At 49.7% G+C, this 21019-nt stretch overlaps 2 protein-coding genes across 6 annotated transcripts; one reads left to right on the top strand and one right to left on the bottom strand.

Moving 5' to 3' along the window:
* Nucleotides 1-845: 845 nt before the first annotated feature.
* Nucleotides 846-19031, top strand: LOC105104572 (intercellular adhesion molecule 2). 5 transcript variants are annotated; one of them, XM_031468888.2, is made up of 6 exons: nucleotides 852-1206; nucleotides 8847-8951; nucleotides 10700-10770; nucleotides 10894-10966; nucleotides 12010-12330; nucleotides 13026-19031. In XM_031468888.2, exons 1-6 carry the CDS (start codon nucleotides 1200-1202, stop codon nucleotides 13205-13207), a joined length of 759 nt encoding a protein of 252 aa, XP_031324748.2. In that variant the 5' UTR covers nucleotides 852-1199; the 3' UTR covers nucleotides 13208-19031. The 5 variants fall into 5 exon arrangements, with proteins under 5 accessions (XP_031324750.2, XP_031324748.2, XP_031324747.2 ...); XM_064495673.1 differs by adding an exon at nucleotides 10398-10555 and having other exon boundaries at nucleotides 856-1206; nucleotides 10700-10966; XM_031468890.2 differs by having other exon boundaries at nucleotides 846-1206; nucleotides 10700-10966; nucleotides 12972-13111.
* Nucleotides 14167-17171, bottom strand: LOC135323123 (proline-rich protein 29-like). The gene is made up of 6 exons (XM_064494785.1): nucleotides 17139-17171; nucleotides 16689-16764; nucleotides 16424-16530; nucleotides 14750-14865; nucleotides 14387-14457; nucleotides 14167-14195 (listed from the first exon to the last, which is right to left on the bottom strand). Exons 1-6 carry the CDS (start codon nucleotides 17169-17171, stop codon nucleotides 14167-14169), a joined length of 432 nt encoding a protein of 143 aa, XP_064350855.1.
* Nucleotides 19032-21019: the final 1988 nt, after the last annotated feature.

Here is a 21019-nt window from a genome sequence, read left to right on the forward strand (position 1 = left end):
CCTGAGTTGATCTAATCTGTGACTTTGCCAAGCCAGGAGTTTCAGTGGTAGGTGCTGTGGGGCGGGCATGTGGGAGCAGGAACCTCCGCTTATGTGTGGCCCAGTTGGGTGCCCGGCACCCACTTCTGCACCCAGCTTTGATACTTTCTGCCTGTGGGTACAAAGCCACTCTGCTAAGGCAGTTCTTTTTTTTTTTTCTCATCGCCGGGTGAGGTGTCAATTGTGCAAAGATCTGAGACAGTTCTTAGTCGTAAGTAGAAGTTTTGTTGTGGCGGGGCACGTCAAATGCAGGGAAGACCCAGCTGTGTGCTGTTGCCCAGCCACCTGCGGGGGTTCTCGGGTGGCTCATTCTGGAACTGTCTCATACGTCACAGGCCCCAGGTGGCGCAGAAACCGCACATCAAAAGACAGGATGGAGGAAAACAACATGGCGGCTTCCGAAAAAATTAAACATAGAAAAAAACTACCATAGCTCCAACAATTCCACTTCTGAGCATTTACCTCCAAGAGTTAAAAGCTGGGTCTCGAAGACCTGTTTGTACAGCCATGACCCCCGCAGTGTCCCTCCCAACAGACAAAAGGTGGAAGTAATCTGAGTCCATCGACCAATGAGTGGATAAACAAAATGGGTGTGTTCATACAAGAGAATATTAGTCAGCCTTAAAAAGGAAGTCTTAATACATTCTATGGCACAGATGAGCCTTGGGGCATCGTGCCAAGTGAAATAAGCCAGTCACAAAAGGACCAGTGCTGTGTGAGCCCGCTTATAGGAGGTCCCGAGAGAGCTGTCAAACCCTGAGATAGAAAATAGAACAGTTGTTGCCAGGGGCTGGGGGGAGTGGGGAGGGGGAGTTAGCGTTTAAAGGGGCCGGGGTTCCAGTTTGGGATGATGATAAAGTTCTGGAGAAGGATGGTGGTTGTGGCTGTACAACACTGTGAATGTAGTTAATGCCGCAGAACCGGACACTAAAAATGGTTAAAATGGAAAATGTTACACTTATCAGAATATGAAACAAGCTGTTAAGTGGCTGAAAGTGAGGTTAGTGTGAAGAGAGGGCCAGGGACAGGAAGAGAGGCTCCTGAGAGGGAAGTGTAGTCAGAAGCCTGACTGCGCACACTGAAAGGCTGGCGGCCCCTCCGTGGCCAGAAGCTGGACCCCCGCCGCCCTCCTTCCCCAGCACAGCCACTCCCTGTAGCAGATGACAGGTAAGACCAGCTTTTCATTTTCCTTTTGGCCATGAAGAAAGAGCTTGGGAAGGAATGTCAGTCAAGACTTGAGATATAGGGGGAGGGTGTAGCTCAAGTGGCAGAGCCCATGCTTAGCGGGCATGAGGTCCTGGGGTCAACCCCGGGTACCTCCATTAAATAAGTAAATAAATAAACCTAATTCCCTCCCCACTACAAAAAAAAAAAGAAAGAAAGAAAGAAAAAAGACTTGAGATCTTGTCCCTTCCCCTCTCTGGTGGACCTGCTCCCCTTCCCCCCTGCCCCCAAATCCCAGTAACCATGGGGGCTGGACCCCAGAGCTCCCTGGGGCTGGAAGTTCCCTGCTCTGCTCTGCGGAGACCGGCCTGTCACTTTCGTGGTTGTTTCCCGGTTTTGTTCTCTTTTGTCCTCTCTCTTCCTCTCCTGCTGGACAACCGTGATTGACTCAGAAGTGTGGGGCTACGTCCTTGCCGTGGGCCACGTGCTAGGGCCTGGACCACCTGAGCTGGGGCCCCACCGGATGCGTGCCATCCTGGCCTCTCGAGATTACACCTGGGGTTCATCATGAATCCCATTCAGTGAAATCCTCAGTGACGTGGGGGGGGCCTCCTAACCTGCGGTTCATAGTCCCACAGAGCCTCTTCTTCTTTCTAGATATGTAAGAATTTCTCTTTTCCCTTTGGGTTCCTGTCGTAAAACTTAACATGTGACACAAAACGTACACATATATATGCATTATGTGTAACGCAGGAGAGTATAGTGAACAGCCCTGAACCCACCGCCCAACACAGGGATGGAATATCACTAAACGTTGCGTCTACCTACATGCTATTCACTCCCACTCAAGACATAATAACCGCCCTCCTTCATTTTGTGTTAAGTGTTCTCTTGATTCTTTGGGTTTTTTTGTTTTTTTTTTTAGTCTTTATCACAGATGCATGCCTATTTTTTAAAAAAATTTTTATTGAAGTATAGTCCGTTCAATATATACATGACAGAGGTAAAATAGTGATTCACAATTTTAAAGCTTATACTCCATTCATAGCTATTATAAAATATTGGCTATATTTCCTATGCTGTACAATATATCCGTGTAGCTTATTTTATACCTAATAGTTTGTATCTCTTAAGCCCCTACCCATATGCAGCCTCTCCCCCTTTCCCTCTCCCCACTGGTAACCACTAGTTTGTTCTCTGTATCTGTGAGTCTGCTTCTTTTTTGTTATATTCACTAGCTGGCATACCTATTTTTATTTTATGAAATAGTTCTATAACATTTACTGGGTACTAGGCACTCTTTCAAGTATTTGAAAATACTAACTCACTTAATTTTTTTAATCCACACAGCATCCCTAAAGGAAGGTACTATTGTTAATCCCATTTTACAGAAGAGGAAACTGAGACATAGAGAGATTAAGTGACTTGCTCAAAGTCACACAGATCGTATGACATTAGAATGGGACATATCTCCTGCTTCCTAGTGCAAAAGTTTCTCCAGGGCATGTATCTGTCGACTGAAATAAATGCACAGCCTAGAAGCTGAGAGTTATGTTTTATTTCGTGCGAGGACTCAAGCCGAGCTAAGATGACAGCCTCTCAGATCGCTCTGAGGGACTGCTAGGAAGAGGTAGGGGAGGAGCTAGGATATATAGGAGCTTTACAACAAAGACCAGGTAGTTAGAACAATAAAAAAATTACTTGTTATCTAAAGAAACCAGGCATCTCAGGTTAAAGAGTGTAGTCCTTTTCTATGTATGGGAGGAAGCAAACATTTGGGCTCACTGAATTCATTCCCTTGACAAGCAGCTAGCTATCTAGGGCCAGTATCTTGTCTCTTACTATTCTGAGTCCACTCAGGGTGCACCATTGTGAGTGGCTGCAGAGGCTGGGCTGCAGGCTTGTCTTGACGGGAGGGTGGCGGCAGCCGCTGATGACTTGGTTTCAGCATTCTTTATTTACTGATATGGTTTGCAGTATTTTCATTCACATATCTAAGGGTGGAATTGTGGGTTTAGAGTATAAAGGACATTCAGCTTTACAAGATAATGCCTGATTATTTCTGAGAGATCCAATGTACACTCTCATCAGCAATTATAAGTTTCTTCTGACCCACAACCTCTCCAGCAATTGGTCTTGTTAGCTCTTAACTTTTGCCAGTCTAGTAGATATAAAATGATATCCCATTGTGCTTTTCATTTTAAATTCCCTGGCCACTGTTGAGTTAAATCATCTTTTCATTTGTCTAGATGTTTTGCTTTCTTTGAAATGTTTGTCTGTATCTTCAATATAATCAAAATTACCAGCTGTTATTCTAGTATTGGTGATCTTGAGGTCTGGCTTAAGAAATTCTTCCTTGCCACAAAGACACAAAAATAGTCTCCTATATTTTCTCATAGAAGTTTTAACGGTGTTCTTTTCCATAAAAGTCCTTAAACTGGATGGAATTAATTTCTACATTTGAGTGAGGCAGAGATACATTTCTCCTCTTTTTTTCTCCTTATAGTTAACCGCTTGATCCAGTGTCATCTATTTAACAGACCCTTCTTTCACCCAGTGATCTACAATGCCACCTCTGTCATGTGTCAGAGTTTCATACAAGCCTATTTCTGGCCTCTTTATTCTGTTCCATCAGTTAATTAGCCTACATCTGCGCTAATACCATATTTTATAGTAAGTCTTAATATTTAGTAGAGCAAATCCACTTGTTTTATTCTTCTTTGTCTTTGTCCCTTTGTTCTCCCATGTAAGTTTTATAATCAGCTCTTCTTTTCCATGGAAAATTCTATTGGGATCAGTTGGAATTGCATTAAATTTGTAAGGAGAGAATTGTCCTCTTTATGATACTGAATCTCTTATCCATGAACATGAGCTATCTTCCCATTTATTTAGGGTGCATGTAATGTCTTTCAGTAATGTTTTATCACTTTCTTTGTATAGGTCTTCTATATGTTTTGCCAGACTTGTTCTTATCTTTTTACTATTGTCAATGGTATATCTTTTAAATTATATTTTTGTATGTTACCCATATACACAAAAGCAATTCCTTTTCGGATATTGATCTTAGAGCTAACTCCCTTGCTAAAATCTCTTGTTCTTTTGAATTACTTGTCTGATCGATCTTTTGGACTTTCTCTCTAAGCAACCGTATCGTATGAAAATACTGATAATTTTGCTCTTTTCCCATTGCTAGGCCTTTATTTTCTTCTTCTTCCTTCTTCATTGTCTAGGGCCTCTGGTATAATGCTAAGTAGAAGCAGGGATAGTGGGCATTCCTGTCTGGTTCCTGACTTTAAAGGAAACGCCCCTTAGATTTGCTCATTAAAAAAAAATCTATATTGTAAGTTTCCTTAATCAGGTTAAGGAACTTTCCTGCTAGTTTCCTAAGAGTTTTTATTATGAAAGGATGTTGAATGTCATCAATTATTTTTCCTAGAACTGTTAAGATGATCATATGTTTTTTCTTCTTAAATGAGTTAATGTAAGTTTTTAGTCTGGGTTCCTTCAAGAGCAGAGCCTGGAATAAGGACTTGGGTTCAGGTGGATTATTTGAGAGGTGATGCCAGAAAGCAGGATTGAAGGAGCAGGGAGACTGAAACAGGGAAGGAGGAAAAGCCAGTTAAAAGTGTTGATGCTGTAGCTGTAGGCAAAGGAAGTTCAATTCTGTTGGGATTTCTGATAAGCTAATGACATGTGGAGGTTTCCCTTCTATTGTTAGACCACATTTGCATAGCTGAGATAAGCCCAACTTGGATGTGATGGCTAATATTCTTAATACACAGCTAGATGTGGTTTGCTTATATTTTTCTTATAATTGTTGCATCTGTATTCATGAGTGAGATTGGTCTTTGATTTCTCTTTTTCATCCTATACTTGTCTGATTTCGGGATTAAGGTTACACTGTCCTCATAGAAAGAATGAGAGTGTGTTCCTGCTATTTCCATTCTCAGAAAGAGTTTGTATAAAATCAGAATTATCTCTACTGAAACTTCTGTAACACTATCTAGAGCTGGTAATTTCTTTGTAGGAAGATTTTAATTTATGGGTTTAATTTTTTTAATAGCTGTGAAACCATTCAGGCTTTTTATTCCTGCTTAAATCAAGTTAGGTAAGGTCTATTTTTCTAAGATTTGGTCTACTTTGTTTCATATTTCTTGGCATAAATGGTTTACAGTCTTTTATTTTTAATTGTGGTAAGATCCACATAACATCAAATTCACCATTTAACCATTCTTAAAGGTATAGTTGGTTGTGTTACAATCACATTGTTTTGCAACAAACTGCCAACACTTTTTTCTCTTGTAAAACAGAAACTATACCCATTAAACAAACAATTCACCATTTCCCCCTGCCCTCTGCCCCTGGCAACCACTGTTCTACTTTCTCTTTCTATGAATTTGTGTAGTCTTCTAGTTCCTTTTTTAATTTTAAGATACATTATTTTAATTTTTAAAATTGAAATATAATGTACAATATTGTGTTAGTTTCAGGTGTTCTACATAGTGGTCTGGCATTTGCATACATTATGAAATGATGACTATGGTCGGTCTAGTAACCATCGGTCCCCATACAGGGTGATTACAATATTATCGACCGTATTCCTTATGCTGTGTATTATATACTGGTGGCTTATTTTGTAACTGGAGTTTTGTGCCTCTTAATCCCATTCACCGATTTTGTACTCCTCTCTCCCCTCCCCGCTCTGGCAACCACCCATTTGTTCTCTGTATCTAGGAGTCTGTTTTTGTTTGGTTTTGTTTGTTGGTTTTGTTTTTTAGATTCTACATATAAGTGACATCATAAAGTATTTGCCTTCCTCTGTCTGATTTATTTCATTTAGCATAATACCCTCGGGATCCGTCCATATTGTTGCAAATGGCAAGATCTCATTTTTACGGCTGAATAGTATTCCATTGTGTAGCTATACCACTTCTTTATCCATGTATATCAGTGCACATTTAGGCTGCTTCCATCTGTTGGCTATTGTAAATCGTGCTGCAATGAACATTGTTGTGACTCTATATTTCCAAATTAGTGTTTTTGTTTCCTTTAAGACAATACCCAGAAGTGAAACAGCAGTTCTATTTTTAATGTTTTTGAGGAACCTCCATACAGTTTTCCATAGTCTTTTCACCAATTTACAGTCCCACCAACACTACAAAAGTGTTCCCTTTTCTCCACATGCTTGCCAACACTTGTTATTTGTTGTCTTTTTGAGGATAGCCATTCTGACAGATGTGAAGTGATATCTCATTGTGCTTTTGATTTTCATTTCCCTGATAACTAGTGACATTTAGTAAATTTTCATGTGCCTCTTGGCCATCTATATGTCTTCTTTGGAAAAATGTCTCTTCAGATCCTCTGCCCATTTTTTAATATGGTTTTTTCTTTTTTTTTTTTTAATGTTGAGTTGTATGATTCTTTGTATATTTTGGATATGAACCCTGAATTGGGTATACCATTTGCATATATCTTCTCCCACTTTTAGGCTGCCTTTCCATTTTGTTGCTAGTTTCCTTCACTCTGCAAAAGCTTTTTACTTTGATGTATTTATTTATTTTTGCTTTTGCTTCCCTTGCCTGAGAAGGCATATCCAAAAAATATTGCTAAGATGAATGCCAAAGAGTGTGCTGCCTGTGTTTCCTTCTACAAATTTTATGGTTTCAGTCGCTACATTCAAGTCTTTGATCCATTTTGAGTTTAGTTTTGTATATGATGTGAGAAAGTCATTTAGTGTGACTCTTTGCATGTAGCTGTTGAGTTTTTCCAACACTATTGATTGAAGAGACTCTCTTTTCCCCATTGTTTCTTCTTGGTTCCTTTGTTGTAGATTAATTGACTATATAATCTGGGCTTATTTCTGAGCTCTATCGATTTTTGTGTCAGTACCATACTGTTTTGATTATTGTAGCTTTGTGATATTGTTTGAAAACAGAGAGCATGATACCTCCAACTTTATTCTTCTTTCTCAGGATTGCTTTGGATATTTGGGGTCATTTGTGTTTCCATACAAATTTTAGAATTCTTTGTTCTAGTTCTGTGAAACATGCCTATGGTATTTTGATAGGGATTGCATTGCATCTGTAGATTGCTTTGGGTAGTATGTTCATTTTAATAATATTAATTCTTCCAGCCCATGGGCACAGATCTCTTTCCATTTGCAGTTGTCTCCCATTTCTTTCATCAACTTCATGACTGCTTTCCTAGGTATGTGACCCAGGGAAAGTCACTTAATCACTCTGGGCCTCAGTTTCCTTGTCTGTAAGAGGGGGCAGTAACTACCTCATAGTCGGATGTTGATTAGTTAATATGTGTTGAGTGCTTTGTCAGTAAATGTTCACTGTTGTATTATTATTGCTATTATTTTTGTTGTTGTTGTTATTCTTATTCTGACCCAGCAGAAACCACAGTCTCTACTATAGCAGCACCCACTGTCTGAGCCCCTGGGGGCACCCCCTTGGCATCTAGCTTGGGTTGGAGGAGGGTTTCCTGTAGCCTATGTGACATCAGATCCCTGGACTAGGGTTACAGCTCCACCCTTTCCTCCATCTTCGCTGGGCATTTTTCTGAAGCCCAGTGGCACCATCTAGGGTCTTCCCTGGACCTGACATCTACACACAGTAATAACATCCTTTGACCTCATTAGCCAAAGAGAAGGGCACGACCTCACCCCACCCTCCCAACCCAGGAATGCAGTTTGGCCTGAGTCCCCAAAACACTGGGGCGTCCCTTTGGAAGTCCGTATCTGGGGTGCCCCTAAGAAAACAAGCAAACTTTCTCCTCTCCTGCCTTTCCCAAGCCCTGTCAGTCCCCAGGGTACCACGTCCATAACTGGGGCCTCAGAAGACTGGAGGTGTCTTGGTCAGAAGCCTCCGGGGAAGGCCCTCCAGACCATCAAATTCCCCTGTCACCTGCTCACTGCTTCTGGGGATGCCCTCAGTGCTAACATATCCTGTCTAGCAACACATTGCAACTCCTCAGGTCCTGAGCCCCAGGATCAAGGCTACCTGCCTGGAGTAGGGTGCACCATGAGCCAAGCCAGGGAAATGGAAGCTGGGGGTTTGGTCCCCAGCCAGCTTGATCCTTGGTACCTCTGTCTGTAACAGTCCAGACTGCTGGGGAGCTACGATGGGAGCATTTCCCTCAAGGTGTCCCTGTATAGCTGAGTCAGGGGCTGGTTGAATTGAAGGCTGAGCAGGGTGTCAAGGTTGCAGTAGACTCGTGCTAGGCAGGTGACCAGAGCACCAACAAACCTGCCCAGGAGTCTCTGCCTACTGAGCTGTGGTGACCGTGTGACCTGAGTGGGACCTGACTTTAGATTCTCTCTTCCCTGAGGGAGCCCCAGCAGTGTGTCCTGTGGGATTTGGGGCTCCCTAGATGTGGGGCTTGTGGGCATCACTGTCCTCTGTGTCTACATGTCACTCAAACACATGTGCACCCAGCACGTGCCCTGCCTCTAATGGGAGCGTGCCAGGAGGACTAGGTTATGCCCTCTGCCTCCTGGATTCTTACAATCCACGTGGCTTCCCCAGGACCACTGAGATAATAAGAGGAAATGCAGTCATCAGTGCACAGAGGCTGAGAGTTCTGGGCTGTGGCTCCAGGCCACCAGTCCCTGACCTCCGCCTTTCAACTCTCTCTAGGTAGTCCTCGGCTGTTCCCTGAGAGCCTGTGGACACCGCTCAAGATGTCCCCTTTTTGTTGTTGGGGACTGTGTGTGGCTTTTCTCGCCCTGCTCTGCTGCCCAGGTGAGCCAGGGCCTGGGGTTCCTGACTGGGCATGTGCCAGCCCAGAGGGTGGGTCGCCTGCTCCCTTGGCTTCAGGTGTGAGAAGGGATTCTGGTCCAGAAGTCTCTGAGGATTTGAGCCCAGCAGCTGCCCATAATGGGTACAGGATGCTGTGCCAGCCTGGCTTCCCATGACCCTGGGCAGCGGGTGGGGGTCCTGGGATTTTGGACGCTAGGTTGATTGGGCCGCACAGCTTCCTGGCATGTGGATGTGGCTGGTTGGAGGCCGAATGGTGGGCTAGGTAGGGGCCTCAGGAGGTGAAGGGAGACAGAGTTCAGGGGAAGGTAAGGGCACGCCCCAGCTGGTTGGCAGATGTGGCCTGGCGGACAGCAGAGGGCATCGCCTTCTGGATCAAAAGTGAAAATGAAACCTCTTCCACCGGGTCCAGGGGACGGGAAGGAAAATGCCAGCATGTGCCCAGCAGTCTGTTCTGGACAACCCGCCAGGTGCTTTTCATGACAACCCAGCCCACATGACAGATGGGGAAGCTGAGGCTGAGAGAGAGGAATAACCTTGCACAAGGCCACACAGCTAGTACCTGGCAAACTAAGGATTCAAATCTAGTTCCCTATTCCTGCAAAGCCCCTCTCTCGCCCCTTCATTATGCTATTAGTTGAGGGCTAAGAGGGGCTTGCCGGTGTGGCGGGAGCTTAGGACGCAGACAGACCCAGCTTGCTAGGATCAAGCATCTTCCGGTCATCACCTGGGGGGAGGTGAGCGCCGAGGGCCCCGTCTTCATGCATGAAACACTTCTTGGCTCTATGCCACACACAGGGCATTGTGCTGACACAAAGGGAAACATGCAAAACCCGAGCCCTACCCTCCAGAAGCTCCAAAATGTCTAAGGGAGAATCAGCATGAATATCAGTCATTTGCAATATGGTCACATTCCTTTTCTGATCTCACCTCCCCTTGCTTTCCTCTTTGCTAAGCTCCAACCATCCGTGTCTCCTCTGGCCTGGCCCGGGGGTCTTTCCTTTGGCAGTTCCCTCCACTTGCAGATCCCTGCTGAGCTTTCCCAGTGCCACTCTGGGCCCTGCCACCGGCCATCCACCACAACTTCTTATCTTTGCTCAAACACTGGTGTTTCCGTGAGGCCTGTGCTGACTACGCTGTTTAACATGACAACCCCGCCCCGCTCCCTGTTTCCTTTCCCAGGCACTTAACCACCAACTGACAGGCTGCCTATTTCACTTGTTCGTTATCGCCTGTCTCCTTTACTACAGCTTGAGCTCTGCAAGGGTGGGGTTTTGTGCGCTTTGGTGCCCGTTGGATCCCCACAGCCTAGAAGTGCGTGGCACACAGCTGGTGGTCAAAAAGGATTTGCAGAGGAAGGAAAGAAGGGAGGGAAGTGTCAATCCCACAGCCATGGAGGCTCAGAGGACACAGTCCACCTCCGTTTCACAGGAGGAGACTTTTGGGCTGGGCCTTGAAGATCCCTCAGCATGGAAATAGATGTGCATCAGAAAGACTAATCTGGAGGTGACGGAGCTGGAGGAAGAGCAACCAGAGGCAGGGAGCGAGCTGTGGGGGCAGCCTCCTTGGTCTCGACACCAGGCGATCAGGTCTGAGCAAGGGGAGAGGACCAGAGGGGCCATCCCTGGCCTTTCTTCTTGGACCCCTCTTCTTTGATCACACTGGCAGCCATAGGCAGCTCCACTGGGCAGGGCAGTGGGGACACGTGCTGCCCAGTGTTTCTTGTCTTCCAGGGTCTGGTGAGGAGGCATTCGAGGTACACGTGTCACCAGAGCAGCCAATGGTGAAGCATGGAGGATCCCAGGTGATTAACTGTAGTACCAACTGTACCAAACCAGAGAATGGTGGTCTGGAGACCAGCCTAGACAAGATTGTCCTTCAAGATTCCCCGCAGTGGAAATTGTTTATGATTTTCAATGTCTCCCAGAATTCAAGTATGCGTTGCTTTTTCTGGTGCTCCAGGAAGCAGGGGTCCAAGAGTCTCAACGTCGGCCTGTACTGTGAGTGCTATGTTGTGGGGCCCCCTCCCCTGTGTTCTGTGAGTGCTGTGTTGCGGGGCCCCTCCCCAGGCCACAGCCTGTGTCTACTGGGTATTCGCAGAGCCGCTGTGTTCTTGCTGCTGACTGCTCTCGGTTTGGCCCCCACTTCCCTGGGCTCCTGGGGTGACAGGGAGCAGGACCTGGACCGGGGGCTCAGTGTCTGCTCACACCCTCCCCTGGATTCCTTGAAGCTGCTAGAAACCCCAGCACAAGCAGCGTGGTGCCCATCAGGAGCACTGGTACACCCCAGTAGCCCTTTCGCCTCCTGGAGAAAAGGTTGAGGCACCACCCGGTGGTTGTATCTTCCCCTGAGGGCCCTTGGCAAAGGTGTGACCATCACACAACCTGCCCACAGGCTACGGAGACCTTGGATAAGCCAGGATTCTCTCAACAGCTCGGCACCAAGGGTGGTGCTCAAGTCTTCATTACCATCATCAGTGGATCAAAAGAGGAGGAAGATGCCCTTAGTCTAACGTATTGTCATTTGGTGACTGGGGCAAGTTATTGTAATTCAAAGAAGAACCAAGGGACTACTGAGTTTGATGGAGAAGGATAGAGGTGGCTGACTCCAGCCTGCACCTCTTAAGAATCTCACAATTCACGGCCCAGTTCCCATGAGTACTCCTTTGGAAGTCTCCTTCAACATAGTTATCCAATCTGTTTAAATTTTGAAATTGTATTTAATTTCCAGAGAGGAAGGAGACAGATCCAAACCTTGTATATCCTTCTAGTTGGTTGTATTACAGATTCTGGAGCTTTTCCTTGTAGACCCCAGGCCCCCTCCATTCTTGTCCATTCCAGAAATCGTCATGTCCGGAAAACAACCACCCAGTTCCTCCTTCACGCTGACCTGCTTCCTCCTTCCTCTCTTGACCCTCTAGAGCAGGCCAGGCCCCAGCCCACTTCCTGAGAACACGTGGTAACAGGGGATGGTCCTGGCTGAGTGGAGCCTGCTGCTTCTGCACCTCCATCCTGACCAGACCTGCCTTCCTCCTTCCCTGCAGACCCTCCAAAGCAAGTGCTGCTGAAGCTGCAGCCCACGCGGGTGGCCGTAGGGAGCCCGTTCACCATCGAGTGCAGGGTGCCCTCCGTGGCGCCCCTCGAGGGCCTCACTGTCACCTTGCTCCGTGGCAGTGAGGTCTTGCACAGCCAGACCTTTGAGGGGACAGCACTTTCCCCTCAAGAGGCCATGGTCACGTACAGCGCCGAGGCTCAGCTGGAAGACAGCTCCCACAACTTCTCCTGCCAGGCCAAGATGGACCTGCGGTCTCGCGGTGTGAAGGTCGTTGACAGCGTCTCAGACTCCCAGGCGCTGGAGGTCTTTGGTGAGGGGGAGCCCCCAGAGGAGGTGGAGGGAGACAGTTCACGTTTCAGCCCCTCGGAAGAAGAAAAAGCCATTGCCCTGCTCTCTGCCGGCTCAGGGGGAGGCTCCCACGGCCCCGCACTTGTACCAAGGCTTCCCTCTAGCACTGTCTCCTCCCTGGAACTCTCTCCAAGCTCCCAGGTTAGACCCCAACTACTTGCTTGACCATTAGTGAGCTGCGGGACCTTGACCAAGTCAAGCTCCTCTCCCTGGCCTTGGCCCGGCTCCACTTGAGAAGTTTGGCCTGACTGACCCCGTAGGTCCCCTGGAGCTCCACTGTTCTGTGACTCTAGATGGCCAAGATGTTCCGTGTCTTCACATGGTTTGGTAGAAGCACCCTCATCTCCACCCAGGGAGGGGCTCAGCCTGGACCATGCCACTGTCCAGGCCATAATGTACAGCAACCACATGCTGGTGCCAGGGGCCGGTGCCAAGGGGACATCTGGGCCCTGGTGCTCTCACAGAGGCTTGGCTGGTGGCCAGGACCCTACTCCACCTTCCCCCTAGTTAATACCCAACTTGCCACTCATGTCTGCAACACAAGGTGACTGCAGGATGGACGAGGGTCAGGTGGGTGATGGGTGGACCTCTGCTCCCCCTTAGGCTGTGACGCCTAGGACCAGAGACTTCAAAGACCACTGTTCCCTCCCTCCCCAGAGCCTGTGCAAGACAACTGGATGGTGATCATCGTGGTCGTGTCGGTGCTGCTCCTGTTTGTGACATCCGTCCTGCTCTGCTTTGTCTTCGGCCAGCAGGGTAACCAGAGGCGGAGAGGTATCTACAGGGTGCAGGCTGCTTGGATGAGGCTGAGAGGGACCCACCCAGCACAGCCTGCCTGAGCGGCATGGCCACTGGAACTGAGTGTGGCTCCTTAGGGTTGTGGTCCAGCCCTGGCTGAAGGACTGTGACAAGCAGCAGAGGACTTGGGGCCATTTCTTTTCCTAGTCCGAACACACACCCCTGGACTTAACCCCATGCCTCAGTCTCCTCCTGGGAATGGCCAGGAAGGGGACCCACCAGGCCTTGCTGGACTTCTGTCTCCAAATGTCTCGTCAGCCTCCCTCCACCCTCTCCTTCACAGGGGCCTTCCAGAGCCCCAGCGAGCCCAGGCCCTGGGCGCCTCCATGCTGACCAGCCCAGGCACCGTTCACTCACCCTCATCCGCCCTGAGTGACTCATTCCTCCTGGGGGAGGGTGGGGGAGACGCAATCTGGCCAGAGGAGCAGTGAGACACTGTTCCCCCATGGCCCTCTGGAAACACAGGCGACTTCCCGTTGGAGCAGGACATGGCTCTGACCTCTCCTTTCTCCCAACAGAGCCAGCTTACAGGGTAAGAGCAGGAGCCCCGAGGGTCTCCCCCATCACTGGGCCTTCAGAGAGCCATGGATAACATAAGCAGTCCTGTCCTCATACTTCCCGCTCATTATTGGGCCAAACCGAGATACTGCAGCCCTAGTCATCCCAGAAGGAGGGGAGGGGAGGAGGTCGAAGGGGGTATCTGGTTCTCAGGCCTTCCCTAGCCCAGGCAGCTGTCAGTGGGGCAGGACTGGGCGTTCATGTGGCTTCCAGGACCTGGGCACTGCTCTAAGGGGCTCTCCCTCAGGAGCAGAGATCTGGCTGGTTCAAGGTCTCCCTGGAGTGGAGAGGGGACTGATTGACCTAAGGGAGAGGGCCTGGTGTTCGTTGAGGGAGTAAGAAGGGCTGTCAGGTGTGAGTGCAGGGTTGGCAAACGGAGTCTTCAGGGCTGTTTCCAGCCTCATGATGAAGCTGGCGTGGATCCCAGGGCCACGGTGTGTCCTCACGGTAGGCTCTCGGCATCATAGTAGTCTAGGGGGAGACAGCACCCTCATCTTGACTCCCTCCTGCTTCCATGGACCCCAAGGAGGAAAAGGGAAGGGGACAGGTCAGTTGCCTGCCAGTGACACCTGAGTTCCTGCTACACACAGGGCACGTGGCCCTACTGGTCTTCTGATCCACCCCTAGGCCTGGGCCCCGCTGCCCATCCATCTAGTACCTACCTGAAGCCGGGGGTACATCTGCACCCACAGTCTCTGTGGCACTGGGGGGTGGAGGTGGGGGCACGGCTCGCCTGAGGTGGGTAAGAGAAAAGAAAGACCCTCCCATCAGAGGCCCCAGGGTGGCCCCTGGAATTTTACCCACAAGTATCTCCACCCTCAGCCTCTGGCCACCTCTTCCAGCCCAGCCTCAGAGAAGGGCCCTGGCAGCTCCCAGACCCCGCCCCCCTCAACCTCACTTACATCTGCCTTTTCCCAGAGGCAGGAGGACGGTGCTGAACCCTGGCTGTGTCCTGCAAGTGAGGCTGATGGAGGGGAGAGGAAATGAGAGGAGCTGGCCAGGGGAGCAGGGCTCCCAGAGCGGGCATCGGGCAGGGCAGGTAGTGATGGTGGAACACCAAAGGGCCTTCTTCCTGAGCCCTCATCTCTTCCTCCTCCTCCTCCTCCTCCTCCCACTCCTCCTGTTGACCCTCCAGGTAGACCTGGGGATTGTGCACAAAGGAATGGGAGATGATACAGGATGAGTCTCCACTCCTTGAAATCACTTCCCGAGATACACCACAGAAAACGGCTACTGTTCATTGGGACTTTACTACTGGCAAGCAAGGCGCTTTGGAGACAGTTACTGTTTATTTCGCAGGTGGGAAAACGGAGGCTCAGAGGTTAAGCAACTTTTCTAAGGTCACTCAGCTAATAAGTGGCCAAGCAGGGACTGGAAGAATCCAGGTATGGCTCCAGAGCTGGGGCAGGGGGACCAGCAAGCTGCCCCTCGTCTCACCCTGTTATGGATTCTGGGTCCTAGGACTCTTTAATCAACAGAAACGGATAAGAGACTAGACAAGGAATTCAGGCTGGGAATTCACTGGGAACAACAAACAGGTGCCCTTGGTCGCTCCCCCAGGAGGCTGGGCTGGTTCCTTAGATGGGGAGACGGTGGCGGCTGATCGGTGGGTCTGGCTGCAGGGGTGGCCTAGGTGGTCTGCCCACCCCCTTGGTGGTGCTGTGTGCAGGGGTCATGCGCAGTTCCCTGCTTTTGGTCTCTGCACCTCAGACGTGGCAGTTGATCTGTGACCTTTTTGCATCTTATTGTTCATCATTGCCCCGAGCACGCGTGCGTGCACTTACTTAGTGCCCTTTGTAGTTTGTGCCTTTTATATCCTGTTGCTGGAGGAGACATTTGTCTAGGTGCAAGCACTGCAGTAAAGGGTCCCAGGTCCCAGCCTATGTCAACCCTCAGTCCCTGGACCCACCTATGCCTCATTGGTGACGGGGTGGCGCTCATCCCAAGGGCCCTGTGAGGGCCTGGGGGTGAGGGCCCGCAGCAGCTTCTCAGGGTCTCCCTCAGCCTGGACTCCTCTGACCAGCCCCGCCTAGAAGCCTGCTCTACTCAAACTGATAGGCATCCTCCTTCCACCCAGCTGTCACTTCTCCAGACCTCTCAAGGTGCCCAGCACTGGTTGACCTCCTGACTCAGCCCCTGCCAGCCTGGATGGTGGAGACACCCCTCACCTCTTCCAAGCATCAGAATCCTACCTGGCTTTCAAGGGCTGGTTCCAAGGCCACCTGCTCCTCCAAGGACCTTTTCCTCATGCCCCAACCAGGTGGCACTCACACTTTGTGCCAATCACAGTCAAAGTTGCCTTGTATTCACAGTCATTCATGTATTCATTCACTTGTTCAGTAAATATCAGTTAAGCCCTAAAAGTATCAGGCACCCTGCAGGCCCCAGTGCAATGGTGCCTGCCCTCCTGGGCCTGCAAGCCAGTGGGGGCGTGCACTGCAGAGCAACCTTGAAAACAAAATCTTCAATGTCTGGATTTTGGGGCCCTCCTACCGCCACCCCATGGAGGCTGACACGGGGCCTTGCAGATAACAGATGCCAAAGAGACCCAGCGAGATGGGTGTGGGCTGTCTCTGGCTCCTTTGTTGCCTGGTCCTTTTTCTCAAGATCGGGGAACCCCAGATGGCTCCTCATCTCTGGACCTGCAGATGGGCGGCCCGGTGGCCCACCCCCTACTCCCCCACCCCCAGCCCACGCACCTGAGGGCGGGGCCAGGCAGGCCAGGGGTCGAGGGCTGCTGCCACCTGGGCAGTCGGAAGCAGCTGGTGCATGTGTGCATTCTGCAGCAGCATCAGCTCCAGCAGGCCTAGGGGACCGGAGTTCAGCAGGTCCATGCCAGGCCTCCCTCTGCCCTTGCTCCGACCCTAGGGCCTTTTCCCCAGTGACCAGCCAGGGGCGCGGAAAGGGGCGTGCAGCAAGGACAGGCAGAGGTGGGTACAACGTGGAGAGATCCCGGAGTCTCACCTTCCTTCACGCGGCTTGTCTGCGGGGATGGAGGTGGGATGGCCCACGGGAGGGGCTGCAGAATGGTCACCCAGGGCTGGGGGGAGGGGGAGACTCAGTCAGGCTAGGTGGGGAAGGAATGGGGACCACAGCCTCACGCTGAGTTGCCTCCCTAACCCCCCAGGAGCCGCATTCTCCTTTTTCCCCCCAGATGCCTACCAGCTCTCTTGTTATCTTTTCCTCTCTGGCTGGGGTCGCTCTCCTCACCCACCCAATAGGGCCCCACCCGAAGTTCAGACCCTCCCGAGACAGCTCCCCAACCCAGCAACCCCCACCCCTGGCCTCTTGGGTAAAGGCAGGCTCCACTCCCCCGCTCAGCCTTCACCGTCAGGGCTGCACTCTGGGCTGGGGGATGACCCCAGCTCCCTCCAGTCCCTGATTCCATGACCAGCTGTGGTGGATCAGGGTTACCTTGACGACGCTGGGCGACGCCAAAGTCTCCATCGACGCATGCGCAGGTCCGCCCATGCTCCGGGCGCCTGTGGCTTTCACCTGATATCGCCGCCTCTCTCCCTTCTCTCTGTACCTCTGCGACCAAGGGTCCCCGAGGACCCTCACCCCCTACCCTCGGAGGCCCGTCTCTTTCCCGATGTCCGCCTCCAAACCCCTGCGCCTGGGCTCCCTGTGTATCGCGTCCCATCCCTCGCTGTACCCCTTATTCTTGCGCATCCCTTGCATGGGGACTCTAGTTGGTGTTAGTTGAGTGAGTGTGTGAGCGACTAGGGAGGCCCGCCCGAAGTCAGACACTCGGTTTTCTGGTCCTAGAGCCCAGCTGATTAGGGATAATGACTTAAGCAGATATAGAGAATTCTGTAGGAGCAGGCTTGGGTGCAAGGGGCAGGTGAATGAGGAGGGCAGAGGATCTGCCCCCTGTCACTCTGAATCAGAGGGCTGTCCTATGGGTCCAATAGTGGTTTCTGGAGCAGACCAAGGAAGGAAACACCAACCAAGATTGCAGCAAAGTCTGAGCCCTGGCCAGAAACAGGTGGCTGGCCCCTTGACTCCCTGCTTGTAACTGTTTGCTCCCTGGTTCCTGATCAAGGGGAACCGCTTCTCCAAAGACGTGGAAAAGTCTGGGGAGTTTCACACCAGTGCCCACAGTGTCCCTCATTCTCGAAAAATTATCAGAGCATGCATTCTTCTGACAGGAAGTTATCAAGGTCTTTGCTTAAGAACAGGTGAAAGGAGAGATCTGTTTCGGCAGCTGTGACCATCCTAAGATAGAGCCTGAGCAGCAGCCGAAGAAAATCCTAACAGGAAGCTGGGATCAGCACCCTTGAGTTGCTCTTCCCCCACCCCCCACTTCTGTTCAGCTCCCCTTCCCCGCAGTCCTGGTGTCCCACCTCCTCCTTTGTACCTTAGTCCCTGTCTCCATGGGCCAGGGCCTGTGAGCAGCGCATTAGCTGTCCCGGTGGGTGTGATGGCTTCAACAGCAACACCAAGCTGAGATCAGCCACACTGGTTCCAGCGTTGGTTGGCAAGTGAAAACATATCCATGAAAGGAGAGCAAACATACAAGTCTGTGCAAAATCTCCTCTGAGGGAGATGTACAGGAAGGGATCACAAAAGAGAGCACTCAGTCACTGAAGGATGGAGTTCCGAGGGCGGTGGGGACCCTCTCAGTGTGGGCAGCCTATGCTGGGGACACAGCCTGGGCAAAGGCACAGATGCAGGAATGGTCAGGGCCTGTAAAGACCCAGTGGCTCGCACTGCCAGGCTGTGGAAGAGGAGCTGGGTAGAGGGCAGTCCCAGCGGCCCAGGCAGGCGTAGGTCAGACTCCAAAGCCAGTTTATAGAAGCTAGGCTTTGCGGTGTGGGTAATGGAGAGCTACGGGTGGGTTTTTAGCAGGAGAGACACAAGGGGACAACGTGTGCACAGCCATGTTTTAGGAAGACTGATCTCGTTCCTCACACCTTTCTGTCAACCAGAATTAGAACATATGTCTGATGGGGTTGTGTCCTCCCAGTAGAAGACTATTCGTCATTGCCAATTTTAGTGAGGAATACACCTATTGATGTGGAATGATGTCCAAGGCAGTTAAGCAAAACAATCAGAAAGCATAGTAAGATCTAATTTGTGTTTTAAAACACAAATATGCATGTATATATGCATGTGCATGTGTGTGTGTGTGTGTGTGTGTGTGTGTGTGTGTAGAGAATGAAAGAGGGAAGGAGGAAGGGTGGTGGGGAGAGAGGCAGTTATGGAGAAGCTGTAAGGGCCGCCCCATCCAGCAGCCTACCAGCTTCTCCACTCCCTCACACTGCTTCCTGGGACCTCCTTCCAAATAAACTACTTGCTTCCAAATCCTTGTCTCAGGTTCTGCTTTGCAGGGAGTCAAACTAAGATACCCGCCTCCCACTTTCTCCACATCTGCCCCAAGGCTGCGGAAAAGTCCTGGGAAAACCTATTCTAAAATCTGACTGATAAATTTGTATTCAGTGACGTGAAATGTGGAAATAGACATTGAAGAACATTTGTCTGGGAGTGTAACGCTCATTGGATTAAACTGAGGCAAAGCTGGAGGCAGGGAGGCCAGCCAGGAGGCTGCCACCCTCATCCTTTAAAGGAAGCCCAGAGTAGGGCGAGAAGGCTGTGGAAAACCAGCGGGAAACCTGTGGGCTACTTGTCCTGCCTGCTAGTATTTCCTTTGGGTGCTGAATAGGCCACCTAAACCTTTTCCATTTCTTCCTACTGGGGACTCTTATTTATGTCTTTGTGGTGTGGGTTGTGGGGTTTTTTTTAAGTGTCCCAAGACAATAGTTATGGAAATATCTCCCTGTCGCCTTGGTAAATGTATTCCTGGAAATAAGCTAGACATGAAAAAAGACTTCTACTCAAATGTGTTCTTTTTAAGAGTGTAATTTTTAGGCGTTGAAAGTGGAATGCTATCCAATGTCCTATGATAGGGAAATAGGTATGCAAATAAAGACAATTCACTCAAAGGAGGAGTGTGCAGACTTTAAAAACCAGGGAAATGGAAAAATAGGCCCCCTCCTCTTCTCAAATCGAAATGTAGAAAAAAGGGTCCTTTTAAGAATTCAAGTGGAAATGTCAGTGTTTCTTTTCTGTACAGATGAGGAAGTGCCGAACAGAAAGGAAAAGCTGTTGGAGTCCAGAGGCGTCCCCTCTTGGGATCCCTGGAATTGGGGGAGCCCCTGCTGAAGTTCCCAGAAAGTCACCCCAGACGAACTGACTCAGGGAAGAAACTGACTCCTCAGGCCAGGGTGTGATGAGGCCAATTTCTGAGGGTCTGGATGCAGTTTTCTGACAGGTGATTCTGCTTTGCAGAATTCTTTTCTTTGTGGGTGACTGAAGTTCAACTCAAACCAGCTTAGGGAAAAGGTATTTGGGGGGCTCATGTAGGGAAGGATAGTGATGGAGTTGGCTCATAGTTTAACTGACTCAGGTGTCTTCAGGTCCCTCCCTCCCTCCTTTTCCCTCTCTGTGCATGGTGTTCTCTCTTCCTACAGACTGACTCTTCTACTTGTGGGAGACACACCTCAGGCACCTCCAGATGTACTTCAGTTACTCCAGACATACTTAGACAATCCCAAGGAGAGATTATCTTTCTTTTGTATCAATACATAGAAGTCCCCAGGAAGGGCCATGATTGGCTATGGTTGAGTCACATATGCAGCTTTTGGACCAACCACTGTGACCAAGAGGATTGGCCAGACCTCGGTGACATGTCCAGCTCCATGGCCGGGGCAGGGTGTAACCGGAAACCCCATGAGAACAACATATTTGAAGTATGGGAGGAGCCGTTCCTCAAAGCAAGGAGGACTATTGTTACCAAGAGAGGTATTCATTCCCCTTGTGCTTTGGAAAACAAGGCATATTTCACACACAGTTTTTGTTTTCCCATCAACCTCATCCCTAATACAAATGGCACCCTGTGCAACTTAGAAATATTAGCCCCTTCCTCTAGACATTTTGCTACCATTTGCTAGAAAACGACCATCTTAAATATACTGATCTATAATGACTACAAAGGTGATAGGTGTCCAGAATTGTGCAGTGCCCAACCCATACAACCAGATGTAGCATCCCTGCCTCCTCATGGGTTATAATTCCCTTCAATGATGTCAATCCCTCATTAAAGACGGTCTTACTCCACAGAGCTTTGGGCAGTGGCAGGCAGTGCCCGAAAGGGCAGAAGCATTATTGGGAATGACGGCTGCCTCCCACTGCCTCCCCTCAAGTGCCCACAGACAGAGTAGTGTGCTATCAAGGGAACACTGAGCAGGAATGCCAGACAGTGGCCAGCAGCAAAGCAAACTGGAGTTGCAGCA

The sequence above is a fragment of the Camelus dromedarius genome, chromosome 16 (assembly GCF_036321535.1).
Source record: "Camelus dromedarius isolate mCamDro1 chromosome 16, mCamDro1.pat, whole genome shotgun sequence".
Taxonomy (NCBI): domain Eukaryota; kingdom Metazoa; phylum Chordata; class Mammalia; order Artiodactyla; family Camelidae; genus Camelus; species Camelus dromedarius.